The following is a 16,093-nucleotide window of genomic DNA, read 5'->3' as shown; positions in this document are numbered from 1 at the left end:
GGACTTGCCTTCCTTTCTTCGTGTCCCTGTTGTGGTAGCATGTGAGAACAGTCTGCAGATGATACAAGCCATGCACATAAAAGCTTTATGTGTGCTCATCTGCTAGGTAGGTGTCAGTCCTTGTTACATCATGCTAGTGCACTCCACTCTCTTGCTTCCCTTCCTGCTGTTCTGCATCAGACAGTCATAAATATTCATGCAGGCTTCCCACCGGCCGTTTAGGCTTGTGTACCTAGCTTATGGTCCGTTCTACTTGGATAAACGCAGGCTTTTTTAACACCGGGGTGCTGAAGGCTGTCTAGTGAGCTAAAAGGCTGATGTCACACTTTCTGGTTTGTGAAGTTGCTGGGAGCTGCGGAGATACTGAGGCTTTAAAATATTTCGTTCGGAAATTCTTCCAGCACAAAGAGTTGACCGAAGTTCAAGGCACTCGATTGTTTCACGGGGAAATGAAAATGGAAATTTCCACAGCGGAGAACGTTCTGGCCGTGCTGTTTCTGACTTATTTGTAATAATGAGTAAAACTTCTCTCTGCAGCTTAAGCAGATGCTCGGCTGTAATAAAACTGTCTTGATTTGCCTGCAAAAGTCCAGTTTGGATAGAATCTTTGTAAGGACCAAGAAAATAAAATTTACAATGAGAAACTTGTTCAGCATTTTTCATTTGCTGCTATGAAATACTAGGGGCTGTGCATAGAGGGGAGGGGAAGGGGTTTCTGAGGCCAGTTACCATACTGGTCCTCTCAGAGGTTTGCTGGTCAGATGCTGTGTCTCATTAAATTCATCACCATTTTGTGCAGAGCCTTTGCTCTCTGTTTTCTTAACTGGGGCGATGCTATTACTCTTCATCTGGGAAGGTGTTAGTTACAATGTGTGTTTAAAAAACCAACCAACCAAACAGGAATTTTTTTAAGAGGATCAGCCCTCCTCCCAGCATCTTACCCGACCAGGAGCTAAATGGTGAGCAGCACATCTTAACCGGAGCCAGAGGATTGCGTGTTGATGTGACTTCACACTCTGAGTTTGGGACTTCAGCGTTTGTAAAGACGTTATGTTCGGTACTGTGGTCTGGGATGAGGAAAGAAAAATAGTTGATATGCTTCAGGATTACCTCGGGCTTCCAAAAGTCTCTCCAAAAGTTGATTAATTTCTGTGGAGTTATCGATTTTTATTACTTCTGACATAAATAGTCTTTGAAGAACTATGATGATAGCTGTGGCCAGATATTTCTTACTGTTTTGTCAACTGGTGACTAACAAATGTAAATAGAACTTGTGAACGTGCAAAGCACACCTTTCCCTGTAGTTCCCTAAGGCTGGGAATGAAATTGGACTATGGGAATTCTCCGCTGGGAATTCCTGTGTTGGAACTTCTGATAAGAAATAATGCCTGTGTTTTACTGTCTTAATCTGTTGCTCTATTTTAACTTGGGGAGGAAAAGGAGGAGAGGGAGTATCAAACCGAAGTGTCGTTGATAGCTGGAGCTTTCTTCTTTTCTCACCTCTAGTTGGAAGAGGCTGCTGAATGGAGATACTATTTTGTATGAAATAACACTCTAAGGGGACAGTTATTCCTTCGGCTTCCTGCTTCCTTTGAATTTGAACCAAAAACCTCAGTTGCCATATACCTGCCACCTTGTAGATGTTGTGGTTATAGTTTCATGCCTTTTGCAGACTTGCAGCTGCAGATTTTGATAAGCGTGGTGTGTGTCTCTGGAATTAGAAGCTCACCATGAGCTGGCACCGCGCGCTGGCAGCCCAGAAAACCAACCGTGTCCTGGGCTGCACCCAGAGCAGCGTGGGCAGCAGGGCGAGGGAGGGGATTCTGCCCCTCTGCTCTGCTCTCCCGAGACCGCCCTGCAGTGCTGCCTTCAGCTCTGGGGTCCCCAGCACAAGAAGGACATGGAGCTGCTGGAGCGGGTCCAGAGGAGGCCACAGAGATGATGCGAGGGCTGGAGCACCTCTGCTCTGGACACAGGCTGAGAGAGTTGGAGCTGTTCAGCCTGGAGAAGAGAAGGCTCCGGGGAGACCTTCCAGCACCTAAAGGGGCTACAAGAAAGCTGGAGAGGGGCTTTGGACAAAGGTGTGTAGTGACAGGTCACAGGGCAGTGGCTTTAAACTGAAAGAGGGGAGATTTTGATGGGATCTAAGGAAGAAATTTTTCCCTCTGAGGGTGGTGAGGCACTGGCACAGATTTCCCAGAGAAGCTGTGGCTGCCCCATCCCTGGAAATGTTTAAGGCCAGGTTGGATGAGGCTTTGGGCAACGTGGTGTAGTGGAAGGTGTCCCTGCCCATGGCAGGGGGGTTGGAACTGGATGATGTTTGAGGTCCCTTCCAGCCCAAACCATTCCATGATTCTGTGAATTACTGAATAGCATGGTGCAAACATGACATTGTTTTTTGCAGCTGTGTGGACTGATACCCCTGGGGTGTTGCTAGCACAGCTGCATGGTGTGTACCCCAGGAGTGAGGAGCTAACTTCCCTACCCTGCTTCGTGGGTACAAGCCAGTGATTGGCAAATCAAGAGCTGTAGACTACTGGCAATCCCTGAGGTCAAAGTAATTGATCCAGGACTGTATCAAACAGTTTTCGATAGTGCTTTTAATTAAAGGAAGAGAAAAAAAAAAAAGTTTTGTTATGGGTGGTGACCTGAAAAGAAATTAAGGATTGGCAGGGATTCATTGGCCTAAAAAGGTCAACTGCAGTCGTTTGACGCTGTTATTGATCGCGTCTGCCTTTCTAGAATTACTTTTCGAGGTAAGATGCTGTAAAACCTACACAAATAAACCACCAAAACCCCTTTCTGAATGGATTGTTCTGTTGTCAGTCCTTCTTTTCCCCCACAGCCATGTACGAACTGCTGGTGCTGCCAGCAGCATCTTTGCTGCTGTTTTTCACCCTGTGGTGATCCGTTTTTTGCAAAGCACCAGCTGGTTTCTTGGGTGCTGCTGACCTTTTGCTGTGCACAGAGGGCTCCAGGCATGGAGGTTGGTGGAGTTCAGTCATCTGCAGCCTGTAGAACCTGCTTATAGCTCTTGAAGCACTTGGACTTATTTTTTGCGTTTAGAAGTATCCTTAATATGTACCAAATGTCTACTGAACTGCCAAAGAAATAGATAAATATCAGTTTTTTACATCTGCAAGTTAACTACAGATCTTCACTGGCCGTAGTACCTGTGCAGAGCAACGTAGCTGCAAATTTCCTGTGCCAAAGAAGTTGCAACTAAAACAGATATGACAAAACTGCTGGAATTGTATTAAATGGACTTTCTGTTCACAGTATCTCCTTGCCCAGGGCTCCCTGTGCTTCACTCGGTCTGAGGTTGATGGATTCTCTGTACTTTAATTTCCTGTGTTGATCTTCGTGTGTTTGGTCTAGGCTGCAAGCTTTAGTCCGTTGTTTGTTCTATTTTGAATGAATATGAAAAATGCCATCAATTAAAATCAAGGTGAGTTGCATCTCTTCTCTGGGATGAATGAAATAAATTCTATTGAAAACAGAAAATGGCGGAACATCTCTTTAATTACTAAAATTATTTAAAACAAAACTGTTGCTTGTTTTTTCTGGGTCTTGTGTGTTTCCCTGTAACTCTGGATATTCTACGGAATCTTAAATCCCTTCTTGAAGAAGAAAATCTGTAGAAAAGGACAAGAGTATGATTTATAACCTAGGTCTTTAACTAGGCTGGGAATAAATTTTCTTAAAAGAGGCTGTTTGAGCCGGTTTGTTTGTACATAAAGAAGCCATTGCTGCTTTGGTATAATGTGAGAACCGCTGAAGTGGCACGAAAGCCATTTGCACAATTTTTGTAGTGTTAACAGCACAAAATGTTCCTATTTCCTGGAATCAGTGAGGGCAGCCGTTCCGTTTCAGCAGCCTGGCTGCGAGGGCATCCTTCATCCATCTTTGTCCTGCATAGCCAAAATGTGCTTTGAAAATGTCTAATAAATGTGAATTTAATATTGCCCTTTGCTCTAAAAAAAAAAAGATATCTATAGCCATACTTTTATTTACCTAAAAATATTTTTTTTTTTTACCAGACTCCATAATTTTAGTTGAAAACAAAGCTATTTCAGAGAGTGGTGCCATGGATGTATTTCAAGAAGGCTTATTCTTTGCAGGCTTTCTTCAGATTTTTTTTTTCCTGGAATTTTTTTTTTTTTTTTGATTTCTTGGGGTCTTAGGGCTGCAAAGAATTGGCTCAGATGGTCCTTTGGTCTGATCTCATCTGGCGTCTTGCATCAGGAAAGAAATGGCAGAATAAAAGAGGTTTGACAACAGAGCAGAAGTGGAATCAATGGGGGGGAAAAAAGGACTTTACAGTAAAATATTCGTTAATTCGAGCAAGGAGGCGAGACCACATCAACTCTGCCTTTTACCTCTGTGCTCTCTGACTAGACTTGATGTTATCCTCGGAGTTCCTCAGCTGCGACTGTGGATAAACTTAATCTTCCTGAGAATTTGTTGGATTAATACAGTCTGCTGGCTCTGTCAGTGTCTGAGATAATGAATGAATTTTGTTTCTTTGGGGGAACGGGGTAAAATTTCCATAGCTTGACAATGAAGAGCAGAGGAGGATTTTTTTTTTTTTTAAAAGAAGCTGCTTTAATCAACTTTAATACAGCATTTCTGTTTTAAGAGCTCAGACTGACATACCTAAAAATATTCTTCTTGATTACTGGCTCATACAGATCATTTTAAGTCAACTATGAGCATCCTCCTTTTGGGGCTGCTTTTTAAATAAAACTCTAAAAATGGTTTTCATGCATTCATAATTCAGTATATTGTTCTTAGCAATGCTTTTTTTTTTCTCTTGTTGCCTTGGGTTGTTTTTTCCAGATCTGGACTAGCACTCCTTCTGATCTGGAACGTTAAATCTTGGAGTTTCAGCACGTCTCTTAAGCATTGGGTCTGAAGTACCAGCAGATCCGGGAGTGGAACTTGATGTGAGGCCGCTAGGTGAAAGATGTTGGAGTTGTAACTTTCAGTAGGACTGCTTGAGTGGCGTCACATCATCTGTTTGGAGAGCTGAGGGCAGAACAGAGTTGGACTTTTCAGTATTCCAACCCTAACCATTCTATGATTCTATACTACAGTTTCTCGTCAGCACCTCAGCTGTTGCTGGATAAGCTGTGCTGTGGTGCATCTAGTGAAGGAAGCACTTCCAGCGAAGATTTGGAGGGAATTTTATCTGTGAAAGAAAGTTGTAATGTCGCTGGGATTTATCCTTCAGCCAGATCTTAAAGGAGTCTTGCAAAGGGCAAGTGAAATTTTGGGATTAGGCTGTGATTTATCTGTATGTGTGATGAGAAGGCTTTCTTCATCTTCCCCTCTTTACCTTACGCTTTTAGCAAATTGGATCTCTGTTAACGAGTCGGCCTCTGAGAACTGGGAGAGCTCAAGTCACGTTTTTTAAGCTTCACAAGGAAAAGACTGGGTATATTGATTATTTTTATGATTATTTTGCTTTGCAGACGTTTCTTGCCTTTTTTTAAAATTGCTTATGCTTTGGAAGTGATAAACAACAACTAGTGTGAACTCGGAGATTTAAGTGTGACTCTTTTGGAAGAATCCTTGGACAAGATGTGAAGCTCTTAATATATGAGAGGCAGGCACGTGCCTAAAAGTGGAATGGGGAGGTGAGGCGTGCTCCTCTTCTCGTACATCACACGGCACAGGTGGCACAATCCCAATTTTCCTTTGTAGGTCACTCTTGACTGTTGCCTGGGCCCTTTGTAGCCTCTGCCTGGCAACAAATGCCCTGCTAATCCCGTGCTGGCGGAGAGATGATTTGTAACATCTAAAGGGTCTCTTCCATCCCTGGCTCTTGGGGGAGTCTCCCCAGTGACTCGTTACTGCGCGCAGCATGGAGCGCTGCTGCGAGCGTGGCCAGCGGTAGCTGCCAGCACGTATTCTGTACGCGCTGGCGCGGAGGAGTTGTCGGTGCCCGCTGTTAATCAATGTCATTAGTGGTGGCTGGTGTTGGGCACACAGATCTCCAGCGCGTGAGGCCCTGGAAGTGGGACAAAGCAGTCTCCAAGAATCAGATGAATGACCTTGAGATCTCTCCAGTAGCTGCTGTCGGATCAAAGCTGCTGGAACGATGAGATTAGCGTATTGATTGCATCTTGCAGATGAATGCTCTTTCTGAAATAAGTGCTAGGCAGTGGCTCGAGGCTTCCAGACAAAGAGTATCGATCAGGTTGGCTCAATCAGCTGTTGAAAGCTTGGAATTTGGGCCCTCATAGTTAATGGCAATTTCGCTGATAGGAACTTCACAAGTTCCCATCGTTTAACTCGATTCTATGTCTTGGACGCTTTGCTTTGCGCTGCCAGTGATTTGGTTGCTGATTTAGGAAGATGTCAGTATTTGGGCATCCACTTTGTTTCTGAGCTGAACCAGTGATCAGACCTTTTCTTTTAGGAGTTGGCTATTTCTGTGTATCCGAACAGCCTCCTCCTTTCTGTCGCATAACGTACTGAAACATTGCAGCTTATCAGAATTAACGCAGATGGATGCTTCCACTTACTGCCTTCTACAGCAAAATGCTTCTTTCTCTGCTCTTCCTCCAGCCTCCTCCCAAAAAAATCACCACGCAGGCCCTGCAGTGTGTATTCATGTGTGCTGTTTGATGGTTGGAGGGGTGACTACAGTTGCAACTGGTGAGTATCTAGTTCAGGATGGGAGCCACCAGTGATCTCTAGGTCCAAATTCTTCCAGAGCTGGTATAACTGAAGAAAACCATCTGAGCAAGTCAGGTACAAGCTTAAAAATTCCTCTTGGAGCTGGTTGCCCTTCCACCCAGGAGTGTGCATTGATTATCTTTGCACTTAGTGGTGTCTGAGCCCCAGCTGCTTGTATGATTAGGAGCTGATAATGTGGACTTTGGTTTTGTTGGATCAAAGGCTTGAAGGAGCAGAAAACTCATCTAATGAAACCCGGACTGCTGCTGTCGTTTATCGACAGAAGACGTTCCAAAATTGATGTTCAGGTGCAGTGTTGGAATGAATGCTTTCTTTGGTTAATCGCGTGTTTTCTTAGCTTACTCCGCTTCAAAAAATTCTCGGATGCCTTGCATGTAAATTCCTACAATGGAATGACATCTGACAACTCTGCATGCCAAGGAACAGAGGAGAATCCGCAGCCCAGCTGAATAGGTTACTTTGGAGTTTTACAATTGCATACCTTTTCTGATAGGGCTTTGTTTGGGCTCGGCTTTTAGCTGTTAGATCTTGAGCTATGCAAAGAAAACCAGCTGGACACCACCTTTCCTTACCACTAAGTTACTTCTCTGCTGTCCATCGCCTTTCTGTTGTTGGTGAACTATGCAAGCTGCCTTTTTTGTTTATTTTCTTGTCAAAAAAGCTCCATCTCAACTCCTGAGTTGTTTCAGGTTTGTCCTCGCTTGCTGTCCGTGTGTCCAGCAACTCCAGCCAACGCTGGGCACTGCAGTAGAACCCCGTTCACAGCATTTCCTCCCCCATCTCTATTCCTCCAAGGAATAACGTTAGCTTTTTTTTTTTCCTGTCCCAGCAGCATACCACAAATATTTTGGCCTGAAGGATGTTGTATGCTACTGCATCGCTGACTAATGCTGCCCTGGACATGTTTGTGTGCTAAAGTTTTTCCAAGAGATTAAATTAACCCAGTAGATTTTAAAAAAAACCACCCTGCTTAATGAAACAAGGCTGAAGTCTTGACTGTCTTATCAGCTTCCTTTGGTTGTAACTCTCAGATTGCTCACCCAGTTGCTTGTAATCTTATTTTAAAGCAGCCAGTTGTTCTTGTCTGTGTTATTACCTTGTGCTGCTTCTCCCTGCTGAGCTTCGTTTTCCTCTTGAGGTCACTTCTGCATTTTTCAAGAGTATTTTGAATTCTGGTTCTGTCCCCTAACTTGCTTGCAGTCACTCCCAAATTAATGCCTTCTGTGAATTCGATAAACATGCAGCCAGCAAGACAGACTGGAAAGCAAGTGGGAATATGTACCAGAACGGGATTCAAACTCTCCTGCAGCTTCTCAGTCAATAAATGGGTTCTTTTTTGGCCATATTCTTTATTATTGTTATTTTTATTTATTTTTCAAGTCATGCACAGGGACTTAACACTCCGTTGTGACGTTCTGAATAAAAACTGATGTAAAACCGAAAATCATCCAAGAGCCTGGGGACTCAGCTCCAAAAGGAAATGTTGAACTGCAGCTCAATGGCCCTTCCTTGTTGCTCTGCCAAGGGAAGAGGGAGAAGATCAGCTATTTCTGCAGGTTGTGGCGTGCTAGCTGCAGGATGAGGGATTATCCTTACTGGAAAGGTAGTTTGTAATTGTTGTTAGGTCCGTCATAAATACAGTTAGCACTTTTAAGTACTTGATCATAGAATCCTAGAATCACAGAATGGTTTGGGCTGGAAGGGACCTCAAAGATCATCCAGTTCCAACCCCCCTGCCATGGGCAGGGACACCTTCCACTACACCACGTTGCCCAAAGCCTCATCCAACCTGGCCTTGAACACTGCCAGGGATGGGGCAGCCACAGCTTCTCTGGGCAACCTGTTCCAGTGCCTCACCACCCTCAGAGGGAAGAATTTCTTCCTCAGATCCCATTGAAATCTCCCTTCTTTCAGTTCAAAGCCATTGCCCCGCGTCCTGTCACTACACACCCTTGTCCAAAGCCCCTCTCCAGCTTTCCTGTAGCCCCTTTAGGTACTGGAAGGTCTCCACGGAGCCTTCTCTTCTCCAGGCTGAACAGCCCCAACTCTCCCAGCCTGTCTCCAGAGCAGAGGTGCTCCAGCCCTCGCATCATCTCCCTGACCTCATCTGGCCCCGCTCCAGCAGCTCCATGTCCTTCTTGTGCTGGGGACCCCAGAGCTGAAGGCAGCACTGCAGGGGGGTCTCGGGAGAGCAGAGCAGAGGGGCAGAATCCCCTCCCTCGCCCTGCTTCCCATGCTGCTCTGGATGCAGCCCAGGACATGGTTGGCTTTCTGGGCTGCCAGCGCACGGTGCCGGCTCATGGTGAGCTTCTCATCCACCAGCACCCCCAAGTCCTTCTCCTCAGGGCTGCTCTCCATCCATTCTCCACCCAGCTTGTCCTTGTGCTTGGGATTGCCCCGACCCACGTGCAGGACCTTGCCCTTGGCCTTGTTGAACTCCATGAGGTTCTCACAGGCCCACCTCTCCAGCCTGTCCAGGTCCCTCTGGATGGCATCCCTTCCCTCCAGCGAGTCCACCACACCACACGGTGTCACAGCAAACGTGCCGAGGGTGAACTTGACTTTGATATACTCACAAAATCACGAGTGACGGTGCATAGCTGCAGCCAGCCCGGGGCCAGTGCTGTGCCTCCATACGGGAGAAGTGTGACCAACACAACTGACAATAGATGAATTTCTGTGTTTTCCTTCTTTATTCACGCTCTCTGAATCAGGGCTCATAGCAGCACAGCTTCCCCAGGAGAACCGGCACATGCATCCACCTCACTTGAGTGTGCAACAGATGGTGTATGAATCCTAAAGGTGATTCATCCGGCTGCTTTTTGGGATAGTTTCTGCCCCTGGCAGGGTGGTGTGTGTGGGGAGACTGGGAGAGGTGAGGTGGTGTCAAGCATTGGGAGCTGCTCTTTCAAAAAGGGAATATTTAAAGCCTGCAACCCTCTGGACAAGGTGTCTGTTTATGTAATCTAAACTAGTGAATTTTTGAAGAGAAGATTCACTGTCTTTTCCTTTTAATTATAGATACGGTGGGAATTGTGGGCTTTTGCTTCTGCCAGGATTTCTAAAGCAAGGAGATTTTTTTAAAGGAGAAATGGTGATGTTTCAGGAGTCACGGTGGAATTAAAACTGTAAGCAGTTGGTATTAATTCTGGCTTGATCTGCAGCCTGTTGACGTGCTATGTAAAGAAAACCTTGTTCCGCTCGGAGAAGAAATGTCTTGGATCTGAAGTGCATTAAGACCAAATGTTTGTTGAAGCAAATATTTAAATATAAGCAAGCCAGGCAGCTCGCCTCATTTTTCCCCTCGTTTTGTGAAATGAGTGACGGTGGGGTAGGGAAGCTGGAGGAATATAAAATAGAAATTTTTTTCAGGTTTTATAGTTTCTAGACAGGCTCCCTCCAAGATATCTCAGTGTAGAGTGGGAAGGAAAACGATTTGCCAGAAGACTTCAGTGTTCTTCAGGGGTTATGACTTACCAGACCAAATTATTTCGTGGGTTTCATTACATCCCCTCGCACTTCTAAAGAATTAAATGTGACTGTTTGCCTCAGCGGCCACGTGAGGAAAAGCCAGTTTGTTTGTGGTGCCGCAGACCCATTACTGGGATTTATAGTATGTGCTGCAGTGGGAAGGTACTGGATTTGCTCGTCACTGTCCCTTGAGGATTGTCACTGTTGCTGGGTCTGCAGTGAAACCCTCCTCCTCTCGTAGCCTGTGGCTGTTTGTCCTGCACCAGCTTGTGCTGTTGTTCATCCCTGTGTCCGTGGAGCCCTCGGACAAATTTGAACAAGGGAGTCAGGAATCCTGCCCATCGGAGATGCGTTGCCTCTGAAGCCCTGTTCACTGAAGGGAATGTTTGCTTTGCCTTTGCAAAAGCAGCTTTCGAACTTGGTGGGAAACCTGGTTATGCCTATGGAGCAGAATATGTTAAAAATTCACACAGGAATTCAAATTTCGACTGGGGAAAATCTTTTTCTCAAAGGCAGTCTACTGGATTCCTGTTAGTTTAGCACTTCCGCAGAGTTAACTGAAGTTTGTGGATCGATTAAAATGCTGCTTAAGTACAGTGTTGGAGATTTTGCTGGAAGTTTTATACTAACAAAAAGCCAGATACCCCCTTCCCAAACAAACCCACCCCTCAAATCTTGATTGAAAATCCGCTGCTTTCTTGATGATCACCCTGGCAGAGAACTAACATCTCTGGAGGCTTACTTGAAGAACACAAACCAGGCTTTGGCTTGTGCACATCTAACTGCCTTTGATATGTCCCTGCAATTTTTGATGGCTAACGTAATTCATACAGCTTTTCTTCCCTGCCAGTGAGAGGTGGCAAATTCCAGCTGCAAGGAGGTTGGAAAGCAACTGGAGGTGATATATTCTTGAGTGGCTTCAGTTGTTTGCTAAATTATTTGCTTACAATTATTTAAACATACTCAAATGAGGCAGGTTGAGATGTTCCAGTTGCTGCATATCTTGCAGGTTCCCTCCAGGTGAAGATGGCACAGAGCAGGAAAAAGATGTCCATTAAGTGTGCCTGCCTGTGCTGCAGTGACACCTCTTGCTTCCACCTCCTGCTTCCAGTGCAGGCGTGCTTGCGTGTGCTGCAGTGGCACCTCCTGCTTCCAGTGCCAACTGGCAAATATACCAGTGCAAATACACCAGCCCTGAGCTGTAGCTGTCACTGGGGTGGACAGAGGCGTTTTTAGCAGCATGTACACTTGCTGGGACAGAAAGGTGTAGTGAATGTGTTGTCCAAGGAGGGTGAAGCTAATGGAGTGACAAGGGCTGCAGGCGTTGTGGGCAGATGGTGAACCAGCCTCCCAACAATGGTGCTCTTCCATCTTGTCGTGTTATGCCGGGATACTGCAACAGGGGCTGTGTTTATGTGACAGACAGGGGGAGTGTGACATTGAGGTGCAGCAAAACGTACTTGAAAGCAACAGAGCTATCTTATTTTATGAGCAGGAAGAGCTGTCTTGTTCGTAATAATTTGTCATAGAGGTTGTCAGACCTATTGCGTTTGTCCATTTAGTGCAACTGAAATTTCTGAATGACTTGGTAGAAACTGGAATGATCAAATTATTTCAGTTTTCCTCTTGAATCATGGATGTTTAAGTGTAAAACTGATGCTCAGCAATGATACAGAAGCTAACCTTTTTTCAGAAGAAAAAACCCCAATGTGTCTACGAGTTACTTGGCAATTGTAAAGTCAAGTTACTGCTCTTTTGCTTGTGGGAAGTTTAATTGCACGGTATGGATCTGTTGGACAGAGTGAAACTCCTCCTGAAACCGTTTTTAAAATTGCTTGCTTAAAACTTGCACTGAAATTGTTCCTTGTTTCTTTTTTTTTTTTCTTTTTAGTGGGGAAGACTTCCTTGATCACCAGGTTCATGTATGACAGCTTTGACAACACCTACCAGGTAAATTAATCCGTATTATTGCTTTCTGTAAGGCCCCTCTGGTGCCATGTCTCCTGTTGCAGGAAGAATCCATCCCTGGAGACGTTCAAGGCCAGGTTGGACGAGGCCCTGAGCAACCTGATCTAGTTGGAGATATCCCTGTTCCTTGCGGGGGGGTTGGACTAGATGATCTTTGAAGGTCCCTTCCAGCCCTAACCATTCTATGATTCTATGAATCCGTGGATTGCAGTGGATAAGAGTTGGTACACTGACCAGATTCTTAGCTTTGTATTTTAATAACCTTTCAGAACGACGTTCCAGATTTGGATTCTGCTCGAGTAGCTTATCTGCTCCTTGTGGCAGGGTAGGTTGGGATTTGAAAGGATGGGCCTCTTAGGTGTACCCAGGTAACAGCAGCTGTTAAATCTACCAAGGTTTTCTCACCATTTGCTACTAGACCATCACAGGTCTCATTCCTCTATGGGGAAAACGTAACAGCCACCTGGCTCTCCTAAAAAAGAAGCAAGCTGAGCTGCAAGAGGTTCTGCAGCGGAGCCAAGAGGGATGTGGGGAGCACAAAGCAGTGGATTGTAGGGCTGGGTGTGCTTTAGGACACTGTTTTGTGTTGTCTGCTGAAACAAAGGCCACAAAACTGGTTGTTACATACCTCTCCATCCTGTGACTGCTTATTTATGCTTATTTATTTGTTATTTGAGCACCCTCCTTGAAAATTTGAATACTGCGTTCAGCTCTGGGGTCCCCAGCACAAGAAGGACATGGAGCTGTTGGAGCGGGTCCAGAGGAGGCCATGAAGATGACCCAAGGGCTGGAGCACCTCTGCTCTGGAGACAGGCTGGGAGAGTTGGGGCTGTTCAGCCTGGAGAAGGCTCCGGGGAGACCTTCCAGCACCCAAAGGGGCTCCAAGAAAGCTGGAGAGGGGCTTTGGACACAGGCGTGAAGTGGCAGGTCACGGGGCAGTGGCTTTAAACTGAAAGGGGAGCTTTCCATGAGATCTAAGGAAGAAATTCTTCCCTCTGAGGGTGGTGAGGCACTGGCACAGGTTTCCCAGAGAAGCTGTGGCTGCCCCATCCCTGGCAGTGTTCCAGGCCAGGTTGGATGAGGCTTTGGGCAACGTGGTGTAGTGGAAGGTGTCCCTGCCCATGGCAGGGGTGTTGGAACTGGATGATGTTTGAGGTCCCTTCCAACCCAAACCATTCTGTGATTCTCTGTTTTAAAGAAGATTGAGGTTGAAGCAGTGGTTGTCTTTTATTCCAGTTGGCCCTGCAGCCCCCCTCACTGCTTTGTGTTTGGTGACAAGTCAGTTCAAGCTGATGCAAGCAAACTCTTCTAAATTCTAGAAGAGCAATCGTTGTTGCCCACTCCCAGAATTTAGGATGAGCTCGAAAAGGTGGCGAGTTATAAAAGTACTTTAGTTTTTCATAAACTAAAGTGTGTCTTCTCCAAGCAGAACATGTTTCATGATTTGGTTACAGGTGGGGACGTTCTGAAGAAACTAAACTGAGAAAAATCTGTTCTCTGAACGGCAAGGGCTTTCTGAGGGGGTGGGAGGAGGAGGTAATGGGAAAAAAAAGAAAGAAAATGCTATGACTCTTATGTTACTTAGTGTCTATCCAAGTGTCTCGTTTAAATCTCTTTACCCCTTGATGATTTCCTTCCTGCCTCTGCAGTAATTCCTCCTTGGCTAGAATGAGATGTAAGTTCTGGCTTAAGGATGGGAGAAGCAGAGCTTCTGTGGTGTAGGAGGACTAGAGTACACATCATTGCCCCCAGGGGAGCAAACATCCTTTCAAATTCTACCCTCTGTAATTACATGGACATGTGAATGTGGAGCTTTTATTTAATCTGGTTTGGTTGTTGTTTTTTTTTTTTTTTCCCCACAGTATTTTTTTTTCAGATCTGCTCCTTTTCTCTATGGAGCTTGCGTCCTAATTCTTTCTTGAAGAGGTTTGACCCTCTGTGCTTTATGATAATATAGTTGTCTCCATGGGAAGCTGGTCTGGAATAATATACTAAATGATTGCAAAATGAATGAGTAGGACTTAAAACAGTAAAAAAATCTTAAGGGCTTACGAGATAGCATCAATTTAGCTGTCACTGAGTGTGCCTAGTTTGGGTGTTAATGTGCTTGGTATAGTGTCATTCATCCAAAGACCTCTATTTTGCCAAAGCCATGACTGAGGTGGGGCAATACGTCCTATTTTGACACAGCTGGAAGCAAGAATGAGTCATAAAAGCTCCAGTAATTTGGCCAAAATCACACCACATGTTAGTGTCAAACCAGATGATAAATTTCTTGATGCCCAGGATTGAGTAGAGACCTCTGAAAGCCAGGTGCTTGAGTGATAATGCATATCAAATTGTGTACGTGGTTAACTAGCTCTAGGGTAGTTAGAGATGATTTGCTCATTCTGGACATTTCTGATAAATTTTGAATGCATATTTTCTGAAAGCTGCCACAACCTATCATTTGAACAAGATTTTTTGTGTTCAGTTGATAAAAATAGAAAGCTGCTGTTTAATAAAATCTCTGCTGTGCATTAGTTCTCTTTTGCTTGCTGCTAGATAAGGGGAATTAGCTTATGAATAAGTGGCATTTGTGAATCGAGCAAGAACTCACTGTGCTGTGCCAAGGAAACCCAAACACCTGAAATAATCTCGTGCCATTGGTGGTGTGTGTTTTACCAGGAGTCATTCCTCTCCATGGACGTGCTGGGAAAGATTTTCCTCGTTCTGTGGCACCGTGTGTGATGTATAATGAAAGACCAGCGTTGACAAACGTGATGATTCAGTATGTGTTATGCAAGAGGAGGATTATAGGCCACGCTTCCCTTTAGCTTCAGCCTCCTGGAGGAGAGGAGAGGGAGGACAGTGTTGAGTTGAAACGCTGGCCTGTGACTTGAAAGATCACAGAATGTCAGGGATTGGAAAGGACCTCGAAGGATCATCTAGTCCAATCCCCCTGCCGGAGCAGGAAAAGATAATTCAGGTTCTTGCTTTGCCTCAGGCTTCCTTGCATAGTTTTGGGTAATTCTGTGTCAGCGAGTCTTAAAATAGGGTGACAACAGTTCCTTATTGGACAGTAGTGTTGTGACGACAGAGGGATTAAAAAGTGTTCTCATACATGGCCTCATCCATAGTGTGGCCCTCTTGAGCTTGTTTTTGTTCTGCTTGTCTTCTTTAAATTCGCCATTGGGCCTTGCAGTACCTCCCATGCTGTTCAGAGCCTAGTTCCTCCTTTTTCCATGTGGTGCCCAGCATTCCACAAGTGAGTTAAACCTGCCTCCACCTTAATTATGGTAATTAGCTGTTTCGTGTCCATGTGTGTGTTCCCTGTCAGTAAGCAGACTTTTCTTCTGCTCATGCATTGCACAGCTCTTTCTTACTGATCTGTAAAGATTCCCCCAAGCTCTTTTGCTCCTTTTGTCAGAATTTTGTAGGTTATCTGTGTTAGTAAAAGTCTGGGATGTAGAGTGCCTGAATCTGCTCCTTGATGTCTGCTGCTGCTCCGTATCGTCGTGACATGGCCCGAGCAGCACAAGTGGACAGATAACACTCAGCTGTGAGTTATTCTGTGGAATTCCTAAAGCTTGTGGGGCTTAGGTCAGGAGCCATTTCACAGCTTGAAAATAACAGACCTGCCTACGTTCTCCTCAACGTGATCAGCGCAAACGTTTTCATGGCCCAGATCTAAAATAAGTTTTGTGCTTGGCCTTTCTGTTGCATTTTCCATGCCGTGTGAGCTTTCGAGTACCGGAAATCTCACTGACCCGCCGCGTTTCTGCGTGGCACTTGGATTTTCACCAGACATACAGAGACTTCTTACAGCAGCAAGAGAGCTTCGGAGCTCTCGCTGCCGTACAGCTGCGTGGGAGGGATGGCATGAAGTACAGGCTGAGGCACGTTCTGGGCTTCGCAGATGTTCCAGCTCCTACTGAGAGCAGAGAAAAGTCTGAGTCTCCAGCAGTTT

General features: G+C 45.3%; 1 protein-coding gene across 3 annotated transcripts in view; it reads left to right on the top strand.

Annotated features, from left to right (window-relative positions):
• RAB6A (RAB6A, member RAS oncogene family) overlaps window positions 1-16,093 on the top strand; it is a 74,632-nt gene that overhangs the window by 33,322 nt on the left and 25,217 nt on the right. For all 3 annotated transcript variants that reach the window (XM_086615224.1, XM_086615223.1, XM_086615219.1), the window contains exon 2: window positions 12,068-12,126. In XM_086615224.1, the coding sequence (XP_086471350.1) occupies window positions 12,068-12,126 (59 nt within the window). The remainder of the gene's footprint in view (window positions 1-12,067; window positions 12,127-16,093) is intronic.

Source organism: Tauraco erythrolophus, chromosome 1, assembly GCF_009769465.1.
Source record: "Tauraco erythrolophus isolate bTauEry1 chromosome 1, bTauEry1.pri, whole genome shotgun sequence".
In the NCBI taxonomy this organism is placed as follows: Eukaryota; Metazoa; Chordata; class Aves; order Musophagiformes; family Musophagidae; genus Tauraco; species Tauraco erythrolophus.
The sequence above is the reverse complement of the archived record's forward strand: the minus strand, read 5'-3'. Positions and strand labels throughout refer to the sequence as shown.